Here is a 12,394-nt window from a genome sequence, read left to right as displayed (position 1 = left end):
GCTTCATAAAGAAAGTAAAGGTTCCCTCCTGGCACCTTTTTAAAGAATTCCATTTGTTATGTCCTTGGAAAAAAACAGAACTAACAGCTGAGAATTGCGGCAAATAACCGTTTGGGCTGTATACCATTAATAACAACGGAATGGAAAAGTCTCCACAGCAAAATGATATTTTCAATCATGGAGTTATTTTCTGTCATCTTTGTGAGGGGCAGTAAAATGCCCCACAACTTCCGGAAATTCCCATTTCATTGTAAGACTATTAGAACATGAGTAATCTTCACTTCTTCGACGTTTTTGAGGTCCTGTTTGAATAATCTCTGTCTACTGCCCATGGCTAAGGAAATAATCGAATAAGCCAAGTGGGTGTTGATGGCTTCTGCTACTTGGTGGGAGAGCCAGTACATTGTGTACTGTCCTAAGGATGTAGGTTTGGTGGTGATTTTATCCTGTTTAATTCTTTGGGATTATGTTTGTTTATTTTTATTTTCAGTTTCAAAATTGAATTTATTTATTTGCATTTATTGTTCTGGACCCTGAAAGGGAACACACAGCACAAGAACTGGGCTTTTATTTCATGGTGTCCCAGACCCAAGAGCCTGAAAGATCCATGGCAACTAACACTCTTGACTCTAAGAGTTCTGATTGCATTGAATTCTATTCTTCAAATCCCTCCAGCAAAGAGATGCCCACATTCCAGTTATCTCTTTTAACCAAATTAAACAGGACTCACTCTGAGGGCATGTTCCTGGAGTCCAGTGTCATTGAATACAGCCCCAGAGTCACTTCTTGGTGTGTGTGGTGTGGAAATGAGGAGCAGCTATGTGTGTTTGAGGTGTCGACGGCCGGCCAGGCAGTGGACAGGTGCCCAGCCGTGGGGCTCCTGAGCTGTAGGTAGAAGCTTCAAGGTCAGCAAACAGCCTTCCTTTTGGACTTGGAAGATGTGGGGATTTTAGAATGTGAGATACGGGGTGCCGGAGATTAACTGTGTAATTAAGTTTACAGAGCAGTTAAGCAAGAGGAATGCAATATACATAAAAATATTAGTGTGTCTGAGCAGAGGGATTAAAGGTTGTGGCAGGCTGGGGAGAACTCAGTGACATTTAGGATGTCACCATGGGAGCCCCCAGCCCTGAGGGTTTGGGAGTGCCAGGCTGCTCCCTGCAGAGCCATGCCCTTTGTTCCTTGGTCCTGTTTTCCCTGTAGGTATAGTTCAGTTACATCTCCCCCCAACCCATCATTTCGACACTAATGAGAAGGGACATGGTTTTGCAATCCTAATGGATTGGCCCAGTTCCTTCTAGAAATTCAGAAATTGAGAATCTGATTCCTTGGAGGTCTCTCATGAACCAGGGAGCGCTCTCAGATCATGATCCTACCCCCAGTGAGCACATTTTCTTGAAAAATAGGAGAAAGCAGAGCACGACTGGACAGAGTATTCACTAAGGCTTATTTGTAGAAAAGACAGAGAAGCACTTTTGCTAACGTCAATAGAAGACCATGTTCCTAGATTTCAGATTTCATCCTGCCCTTGATAACCTCCAAGCACTTTATCGATGGGGTCAATTATCTGTGCAAACCTTTCCATCCTGGTCCAGCTCCCTTCCTTGCTCTGACGTAAGTTCAGATCTCTTGTATAAATGTGTTCCTCAGTGCCTGCAAAGTGCAGGTCTGGGTCCATACCTTTATAAATACATTATATCCAAAATGGTCAATCTAACTCCCAACAAAAATGATGCATTCCAAACCAAATAGAATTGGCTTTTGGATTATCCACTACTGAGATCCTTCACTCCATGATCCCTTAAATTGGAGCCAATAACCCGTGGTTAACTGTGGCGTCGAGTGGCGAAAGCAGTCATTCCTTTCAGAGTTAATTGAATTAACAACGCTGTCAGTTCACAGGGCTGTGAGCATAGCCCCCTGCTCCACCACATTTGGTTTTACAGCAACCTTCCAAAAAGTCCAAATTTATATGTGGACTCTGTTTCGTGTTCTTGGAGGGCTGCTGGTGTTGGATGCTTAGAGATGCTCTGTTCAGCACTTTAAGTTAGACACCCTGTGGATATTTTTGTAGTGATGCTGGTGATTCTGAAAAGAGAGGAAGTAGAATGATTTTGCTTATCACATGAGTGAACCTCTGCCACCTTTTGAGCAACTCCGTAAAACCTTGCTAATTTTAACCTAAACATAGAGAACCCTGCTGCAAATTACCAGACCGCGTGCATTTACGAGTCAGATAATCCACATAGTTTTTATAAAACCAGCTCTGCTCTATCAGCATATGGACTTTCTCCAGTTTATTTGGACAGGATCATTTAGTTCTGAGGATGATAATGGTTCGTAGAACACTAACAAATTGATTCTAGTATATTCTGTGAAAACTAACACAGACCCTGGAATGAGAAGCTAGCTGCAGGTCTGGGGTGCTGAATCCTTGCCGATAAACAGAATAGGGTTGCCAGGTGTTTGTGCAAATTACTTAGTTTAGAGGTTAGTAAAATTAGAATCAGCTGTGTTCTTCTGATCTACTTATCATTCATCCGCTCATTTTAGGAAACATTAAATTCATCAGTCAAAATTTGATAAGCAGCATACTTAAGGAGCTGGAGTTTCCTTAGTGCCCTTGTTTGTGACAGCTAGGTTTACGTAGAAGCAGAGAAAACATGCCATTTCCCTAAAGTAGACTCCCAAGTTCAAATACGCCTGATTAACTAGGGATGAACGGTTGCAAATGGCTGTGTGTTTGCCCACGTTAGGATAAAGCATGTTCTTCTGCATTCTCTGTGCCTTCCTCATTGTATGCTCATTCAACATGTGTGGCATGCAGTCCTGTGTTTTAATTAAGTTGAGTCTTATTTTGTACCTCAGGTATTGGTTCCGAAAAATCAGCCGTCACCAAAGAGTTGCTCTATGGTGCTCCTATCATGGTTACCTTCTGGGAAATGGGACTGGCTCACAGCATCAATGTTTGGACTAATGGCAGCCGATCTCCTTGTTTTTGATTCCAAAAAGGCCCACCTTCTGCAGAATTCTTGACTGTAAAGAATAGAGTACAAGTGGGTTAGTATCAAAAGGTGGTTATTTTATAGAAGAGTCGCTGTCATGAGGCTTCAGGTAAAAACAATTAGATAAGTTCTTTTTTCTTCTTCACTAGAGCTGCCTTTTTTTCTATGCCCCTAAAAATCCCTGAATTTTTCAGGCCAAATAGACTAAAATAGAGGGCGTCTGTTTGGGGAGGAGACAGTGGGGAAGATCAAGGAGAGAACTGTGCGATGTGCTGAGGTCCGGGTTCTGTGCTGTGGCCGAGTCCTTGATGTCAAGCAAGAATCAATACTCCTCTCGAGTCCTGTTTCAGCCTCCACTTCATCTGTAGTGTGATAAAATTGTGGCTCCAGGCAGCAAGTCCTGATCAAGGTCAGGCCGGTGTGTGCCTGTTTGAGGCTCCTCCCTGGGTCTCCCCAGACCCCTTGCCTTCTGCCTCACAGAGGCCACAGTCAGCGGCCTCTACAGCAGGAGCATCCTGAGTGCCCAGTGTGGACCAGGTGCCCCCAGTTCCTGTTGCCAGCCCTCAGATGAGTGTGTCCACCGCTTGGCTTACGTGGCCAAGAGCGTGTGCTGTGTCTCAGCAACCTGTTGGAACGTGCCTCTGCTGACATGCAAAACCCTCCCCAGCTCCAGTTTAGCACTAACTCCGCAGTGATTCATGTACACACAGCACGTTCATGCCATTACAACATCAGCACCACGCAGTGTCCTAGGAGAGACCCAGAGAGACCGAAGTTCTTGTTGTCGTGCTGCTTAAATAATTATAGGATCTCTGTAATAATGGGAAACTTGGGTGTTGTTGCCTGGGAAAGCATTGCCTGAGAATGTATGTATTTTAATGGGATCCTAGGGGCGCCTGGGTGGCTCAGTTAGCTAAGCGTCTTTCTTTGGCTCAGGTCATGATCCCAGGATCCTGGGATCAAGCCCCACGTTGGCCTCCCTGCTCGTTGGGGAGTCTGCTTCTCCCTCTCCTTCTACTCCTCCCTCCTGCTCCTGCTCTCTCTCACTCTCTCTCCTTTCAAATAAATAAATAAAATCTTTATAATAAAATAAAGGGATCCTAGAGATCCCTGCCTACATGCAGGGTGCACTTGCTTTCAGAACTCTGAATTTGGCTGTTGTTTCCCTCAATTCCTCCTATACCTGTCTTCTTTTGGTCTGGTGTGGTTGTCTCGCTCTGTGGGAACTAACTCTCTCACAGGCCTCCTTCCTGGCCCAAGTCGATGGGTAATTTCAGGGCCCCTGCAACATGGTGGCCATCTATCCAGAATCCCATAGGGAGGTGGCCCTGAGTTCTGCTAGCCATGGGGGACTGGCAGCGAGGATGGGCACTCAGATCTGTCATTAGCAACGTAGTTATTTCCAGCCTGGGCAGCCCCTCTGAAAACAGTCTGGAGGTTTATACCTCTCCAGAATTTAGAGTTTTCATGAAAACTCCAAGGGACAGGGCTTGGGTCCAACAGATAGTTCTAAGGATCCTTTCTTACTTGTATGCTCTGGAAATCTGATCAGAAGCTTTAGGGTATTCAGGAGAGACCTGGAGCTGGACTTTCTTGAGATGTCTGCTGGTCTTGCAGAGACACTGTCCCTCCTGGATTTTACAAGATTTTTTTCAACCAAAGTGAGATATTTCACTAGATCCGTCAAGAAACGGCAGTGAAGTGGCCCCTTGCATGTTTTGCGATTACAGAGAACTCTTTGCTGGCAAGTGCAATGCCATCTGTTCTTTTCCAGGAACTACTGAGCTATTTTAGATGTTACTTGTTCGTGGAGATGAAGTTTGAGACGCTTTTTCATGTTGCTCTTTGATTATTTTTCCTTCGGTTCCCTTGTCTTTCTTTCTCTGGCTCTTGCTCCTGCTATCAGAATATACATGTTTAGGCTCCATTAACCAGGGAGGGAAATGAAAGATTCCCCCCTGTGGCAGGGGATCATCGGACATCTCCAGGGATCCAGGGACGGCAACTCTTAAATGAAATCAGGCTCCAAAGGCTTTAGGTAGCCAACTATCTGATGATGATCTCTTACCAGTTTACGTACTATTGATGCTCAATCATAAAATGAAATATCCGCCATGCTGATTATTTACGCTTCCTGTGTTTAATTATAGTTTGAAAATGAGATCATCACCAAGCTGGATCACGAAGTGGAAGGAGGCAGAGGAGACGAACAGTACAAAGTGTTATTTGATAAAATGTAAGTGTTGATTAACAGTAGGATTTATGTCAGAATCAAGACAGAGAGACCGTAATTAGACTACAATGAACTTTGTAGCCCAGAAATAATTAAAATGTGTTAATAATGGAAAATATTTTAAATTGCACCTCAGTCAACTTTCTTTTTCTGAGCGTGATTAACAAGGTGTGCATAATTATTTTTCAGCCTCTTGGAGCACTGCAGGAAGCACAAATACCTCGCCAAGACAGGAGAAACTTTTGTAAAACTCGTGGTGCGCCTGATGGAAAGACTCCTGGATTATAGAACCATCATGCATGATGAGAACAAAGAAAATCGCATGAGCTGTACTGTCAACGTGCTGGTGAGTGAAATGCAAGTTAATTAAATATCCAATCTTCACAGTGAGGCAGAAACTGAACCAGGAAGTTCAAAAGCCTTATGCCAGCTGGCCTCAGAGCTTTCTGAGGCAGAACGGAGCTTCCTCTGCTTGTTTCCTTGTCTGTTGTGGGGAAAGGAAAATGAAGAAGTGTTTTGCAGCTCCACTGTAAACAAGTCTATAAAATCATCTCCCCCCTGGGAGTTTCCAGGTTGTCCTTCCTGTGGCTGAGAATGGTGAGCAATTCTCTTTTGTCACCAGGGTGGCACCCTCGTTTATTCTAAGTCCCAATTATAAGGTTTCATCATTAGGAGATTGCAAGCATGTCCTGTAGTGGGTTGAATGGTTGGCCCCAAAAAGATAGGTCTCACTCTCAATCCTCAGAACCTGTGAATGTGATTGTATTGGGACAGAAAGGCTCCTTGCAGATGTGATTTACTTAAGGGTCTTGAGATGAGATCATCCTGAATTACTATCCAAGTGGGCCCTAAATCCAATAACAAGTGTGAGAGACAGAAAGGGAGATGCACAGAAGACCAAGGGAAGATGCAGGTAGAGAACAAAGTGATGGACCACCAGTCAAGGGGCACTTAGAGCCACCAAAAGCGAGGAGAGGCACGGTAGGATTCTCGCCTGGAGCCTTTAGTGGGAGGGCAGCCCTGCTGATGCCCTGATTTCAGACTCTGGCCTCCAGAACTATGAGAGAATATATATCATTTTAAGCCACTAGATTTCCAGTTTTTTGTTAGAGTATCCACAAGGAACTAGCTCATGGCCACATGGAGAGCAGAGAGCTTGGGGAAACTTGGCTGCTGCCATCCACAGGCCTCTTGCATACCTGCTGTCACTGAGACATGGCCAGGTCCTACGGACACCCGCTTCCTGATAGAGTTGTGGTGCAATGATTTCAGGACACTGCTTTCAGGAAGCTTATGACAAGCTCAACCAAAGTGAGTGGTTGGCAAAGCTCATCATTGTGGGGAGCCACATGACGCCCACATCTAGCGTCAGAGCTCTCTGACTCTCTCTGCATCCTCCTCCTCTGCCACTCCCACAAGGAGCCAGAAAAGCAGACTCTTGGCCCTGAGAGGGCCTTCCTCAATTTCCCCTGCCTATCCCAGGGCAGGAATGCAAGAAAACACTACTTCTGCTTCATGCTACTTACTTCACTTCTATAGACTTTGTATATCACCATCCGGTCATTAGATGACACAGAGATGCTCTGCCTTTACTTCGAAACCCCTCATCGGAATGGACTTATAGGCACTCTGAGCTCATGAAAATGGACCAAGGGGAATATGACCTGTCATTCATTCTTTAGAAAAGCACCAGAGATGCAGGGAGTTTAAATGCAAAAGGGGCTACTTTCATCTTCCATCCAGTTTAGTCTCAATACTGCCTTTATGCTTGACATGAGGACCTGACAGCTGAAAGCTCATGAGCCATCTAAGCCCCTGCCTTCTGTGGACAGGCGACTGTTTTGATGAATGATAAACACCATCTATAGCAAGTTTTTTGTTTTGTTTTTTTTTTTCCTTAAAATGGGGGACTTCTGGTTTCTTGTGTAAAAGGACTTTGGACTCTTCTCCATAAGAAAAAACCCGGAAAACCAAAAACCAACAACTCTTCTTAGATCCATCTTCTCAGATCTACTGGAAAAACCGCTGCACCCCAAATCAGAGAGACAAGAGGATACAGTGATTCACAGCTTACTGGAGCAGAAGCCCAAGAGCAAAAAACCACCACTGGAGCTTGAACTAGATTAGATTCCTCTTACCCGGTGTATCATGCCCACTGTCAGCATAAAATTACAAGGCATACTGAAGGCAAAAGACACAGTTTGAAGATTTAGAGCAAGCATCGGAGCCAGCTCCGGCTCAGATATCACAGAAGTTCTGGAATTTTCAGAGTGGGAATTTAAAATAACTGTGATTAATATGTTAAGAGCTCTAATGGAAAAAGTAGATGTATGCAAAAATAGATGAGTACTATAAGCCAAAAGAAGCTAGAAATCCAAAACACTGTAACAGAATAAAGAGTGTCTTTGGTCTCATTAATAGACTGGACAGAGCCAGTGAAAGAATCTGTGAGCTTGAAAGATCTAAATATGTTCGCATGTGTGCCTTAAGGGTCGTGAGCAACTGTAAGTAATATTGGCTTCTGGCTTCTGTCCATGAGCTCTGCCCTGGGTGAGGGTGAGGGCCCCAATCTTTTGCCCAGGAATGCCCTAGCCCTTGCTGCATTGTCTTCCTGCATTCTCGCCCCTGTTCAGAGGAATTTACTTTTGTGATGCTAATATGGTTAATATGAAATGGAAATCAATATTTTTTTCTGTGGGAGAGAAATGGAAACCTTTTAAAAATCATTTCCTTCTATGGACACACTTTTTTAGTGCTCTCTCTGACTTTTAAGGGGATCTATGAAGCTGATTTGTGTCCAGAGGGGAGAATTATTATTACGTTTATTCGCTTTCCAACTTTGATGATTGAGAATACTATTTCTTTTTTTTTTTTAAGTAAGATCTCTCTTGTTCACCAGGGCATGCAACCTAGTGGAGATGTGTTCTGAATGTGGCCTTTTATCATAAGAACCCAGGGTCAGAAAATCAGCTCCTGAAATGCCACCTGCAGTCACAGTTTCTGATGTTAACCTGTGTTCCTCTGTCATACGGAGCCTCACTGAGTACCTACCTGTTGTTACTGCTCTCAGCAGGAGCCAGGCTTTAACCAAGAAATACTCCCAGGATTCCTGAGATTATCTGACTTCATTAACCTCTTTGAACTTGGAACATCCTGCATCATTCCATAAAGAGTCAGATGTTCCATTCTTAACCATTTCCTGGGGATCAGAAGATGGATCCCAAACCGTCACAAATCTTTCATTTAAAAAGTAAAATAGATCTGCGATTAAAGAGGAATAAGAAAAGTGGGGTTCTTCTACAGACAGATGTTCTGTGTCTTAATATTCACTACCCAGTTCACATACCATCACATAAATAAAAACATAAATGTGTTTTTAATCTCCTAGCCCATTTTCACCTTTTCTCCTGGTACTTTCTTATGAAACAAATAGAGTTTCATAGAGATGAATATGTATATCCATCTCTCAATGAATATAGACATATAAGCATACTTTAGTGATATATAAAATGCACTCAGTTTATCACTAACCTTGAAATCCTAAAGCTAACAAATAGAATAAAGAACATAGGATTTATTGATGCCCTTTACGTCCATTGCCAAATTTCCTTTAGAACCAGTGCTATTATTGTTGTTGTTGTTGTTTTAATGGAATTAGTGGAACATTCCAAATTGTGTGGATTTATTAATGTGTTACTGTTCCTTACATTCTATACAAAAAATAAGAAATAAACAGTCACTCTCTCTACCGACCTAAGTCCCCTACACGTACCAACCCCTGAAGCACATCTGCATTACACTGGATCCTGGTTGCCACTGGACCAGAATCCACATTTGTGATTACGTAGAATTTCATTGTAACCTCATAATCGTGCAGTCTTTCATGACTGGTTGGTAATTTTGTTGTGTGTCACCACGTTTGTCTACACAGTCTTCCAGATAGCCTTCTCAGACCAATAGACTCATTGCTATTTTATAGACTTGAGTCACTTTTTTCATGGCCCCTTTATAAGACTAATTAAGATGGTTCTCAGAAGAATTCTATAAATCTCAGTATTTGCTATCATCATGAAGGAATACAGAACTGGAATCTAATGCAAATGTATAAGTTTTGGAAGATTGGCATGCAGTGGTGCATTAGCGTTGGGGGGGTCTAGTTCCGAAAGTGTTGCAGAGATCCACAGAGATCCGCAGAGATCCGTAGAGCTTGAGCCTGGTACAGGCGGCAGCACTGGGTGCAGAAGAGACGTGAGAGAGGAGATGCAGGGGAGGGGGAGGCGGCGCTGCCTGCAGAGCCCAGAAGTGGAGCGCCAGAACAACATGAACTTTTACGTAAGAAACCCACAGTTTTATATAGAAACTGGGGTTTGAGATGAGCGTCCTTCAGTTCTAGAGAGGTTTTGAAGTCCTAGGAAGGGAACAGAGCTAAGCTCAGGCAGGGAATAGAAGACATTTCCATATCCATAAGAGAGGAATAAAGGTCGCATGATATCCCTATTGTGAAATTGTAAAGGAAAATGATCAGAAGCTTGGAGAAGGATTAAAAATACGAGTGCAAAATAGGATGGCATGAAAATTGTAGCTTGTAAATACTGGTGAGTTAGAGCTGGAAGTGAAGGGCTCATCCTCTACCTTTGATGCGGATTCTCTTTGTTAAGTCCCCCTGAGTTGTCAGCTGAAAATATCCTCATTACTGAGCCATAGCATATGAACCAGAGGACATTAAAACCTCAGATGCAGCAAAATATGAAAATCCTGGAGCATTTTCTAAAGGTGCCCCCCTCTTACTTTCTGTATTTATTTATCACTTCCTTTCAGAGAGATCAGTTCCGGAAACTGTCCTTTTTTTTTTTTTTTTTTTCCTAATGAAACGAAACAACTTATTCCTTCTTGTGGGATAATTGGAGTCCTTGATAGTGGTGGTATTCCTATTATCTCAGGCCCTAATCCCAGAGTCCTCACGTGGTACTCAGGTGCTAAATTTCACAGTGAAAGTGGCTACGGTGAGGCCTGCCGTTCTTTTGACCTGGTGAGGCGATTGTTCTGCACCTTTTTGGGGCCCCGTGTCTGATAAAGATTTTAAAGTGTTCATAGAGATGTTGACATTTAAGAAATACCATTTTGATAGAAATGTTCATGCTCAGCCAGGAGATATTTTACAATATGTAGAAATAGCCCATTGCTTCTAGCCTGCTAATTAATCTCTCTTCATCGGTGCTGGTACAGAAAATGCTTTCAAGTGGCAGCCAGTTTCTTTAGTATCATTTATAAAGTCTTTCTATCTGGAACAGCGTCATCCAATAGAAACCTCTGTGATGCTAGAAACGTTCTATATCTACATGGTTCAGTACAGTAACACTAGCCCCACGTGTCTACTGAGCACTCAGAGTCTGGCCAGCATAGCAGAGAGAGCCTGGAAACACAGGAAAATGGAAACACAACAGTCCAGAGCCTTTGGGCTGCAGCAAAGGCCGTCCTAAAAGGGAAGTATCTAGCAGTACAGGCCTTTCTCAAGAAGCAAGAAAAGTCTCAAATACACAACTTAACCTTACACCTGAAGAAGCTGGAAAAAGAACAGCAAATAAAGCCTAAATCCACCAGGAGAAGGAAAATATTAAAGATAAGAGCAGAAATCAATGCTATAGAAATTGAAAAAAAAAAAAAAAAGAGCAGTAGGACAGAGCAATGAAACTAGGGAGCTGGTTCTTTGAAGGAATTAACAAGATTGATAAACCTTTCACCAGACTTATCGAAAGAAAAAGAGAAAGGACCCAAATAAAGTCATGAATAAAAGAGGAACAATCTCTACCAACACTGCAGGAATACAAACAATTATAAGAGAATACTATGAGCAATTGTATGCCAACAAATTAGGCAATCTGAAAAAAAGTGGATAAATTCCTGGAAGCACATAAACTACCAAAACTGAAACAGGAAGAAACAGAAAATCTGAACAGACCTGTAACCAGCAAAGAAATTGAATCAGTCATCAATAATCTCCCAACAAACAAGAGTCCAATGTAGGATGGCTTTCCAGGGGAAGTGAATGTTTAAATTTATTTAATTTTTTTTGAAGATTCGTTTATTTTATTTGAGAGAGAGAGAGGTGGGGAGAGAGAGAGAACCAGAGAATCTCAAGCAGATTCCTTGCAGAGCTGGGACCCTGAGATCATGACCCAAGCCAAAATCACGAGTTGGATATTTAACCGACTGAGCCACCTAGGCAGCCCTAACTTTATTTAATTTTAATGAAATTTAATTTACATTTGCACACACGTGGCTGGTGGCTACTGTACTTGCCACCTCAGGTCTAGAATGCCACACTGCCTTCTTGTGCCCCTAGCCGAGGCTGGGCCCAGCGTGTTTCAATTCATGTCGATGACTCTTATTGCCAAATTTGGGATCTTTCATGTTTTTTTCATCTTCTAATGACTTTACATTGATAAGAATGGCTAAGGTGTGATGTCTTTGGAGTAATGCTTTTATTTAGCTAAAGATTGCTGACTTTCAAGTGACAAAAGTAGGTTTTAGTCCTCACAGTGTAGGAAATGGAATCATTAGAATCACCCCCCAAAAAAGGTGAAGACCAGTGTAAGGCTTTGTGCTTTATGTGAATTTATGGTTCTAGACCAAAGAGCTGGATCCCTTTGGGTGTGTGACCCAAATGGAAGAACCATGAGTGTTTAGTGCTCACATGATCCCTTTTGTAGAACAGGTTTCTTAAAACAGTGTTATGATTTGATTTTTCAGAATTTCTACAAAGAAATTGAAAGAGAAGAAATGTACATAAGGTATGTAGGCATCATGCTTATCCGTACCCCCTGCACGTTTATTATAATTGCTGTTTGTCAAGTCTATGCTAACAAATGTTTTGTGGCCACAGGGGTTTATCTTGTAAGAACAGTGAATCCTAGAGGTTGAGTTTTATATATTCTGACTCCTTGGGCAAATGCCAATGCAGACATTTTGAGGGTCATATTTAGCCAAACTAGAGCAAAGCCATAAATAATTATTTCACAGGGTTTTTGTATCTCGATGGACTCATGTGGCCCTTCCATAAAAGAGACAACAGCACAATTTTCATGTTTTACATTAATCCATATGATCAAATGAGAAATCAGTTTTAATTTTATCAGAAATAAACAATAGTATAATT

The 12,394-nt window shown here is 42.5% G+C and overlaps 1 protein-coding gene across 2 annotated transcripts in view; it reads left to right on the top strand.

The window, feature by feature from the left end:
• Nucleotides 1-12,394, top strand: part of DOCK1 (dedicator of cytokinesis 1) — a 493,559-nt gene that overhangs the window by 423,274 nt on the left and 57,891 nt on the right. For both annotated transcript variants that reach the window (XM_077877225.1, XM_077877224.1), the window contains exons 34-36: nucleotides 5,156-5,241; nucleotides 5,428-5,584; nucleotides 11,989-12,029. In XM_077877225.1, the coding sequence (XP_077733351.1) occupies nucleotides 5,156-5,241; nucleotides 5,428-5,584; nucleotides 11,989-12,029 (284 nt within the window). The remainder of the gene's footprint in view (nucleotides 1-5,155; nucleotides 5,242-5,427; nucleotides 5,585-11,988; nucleotides 12,030-12,394) is intronic.

This window comes from Canis aureus, chromosome 29 (genome assembly GCF_053574225.1).
Source record: "Canis aureus isolate CA01 chromosome 29, VMU_Caureus_v.1.0, whole genome shotgun sequence".
Lineage (NCBI taxonomy): Eukaryota > Metazoa > Chordata > Mammalia > Carnivora > Canidae > Canis > Canis aureus.
Note: the sequence above shows the minus strand (reverse complement) of the source record. Positions and strands in the feature narration are given on the sequence as shown.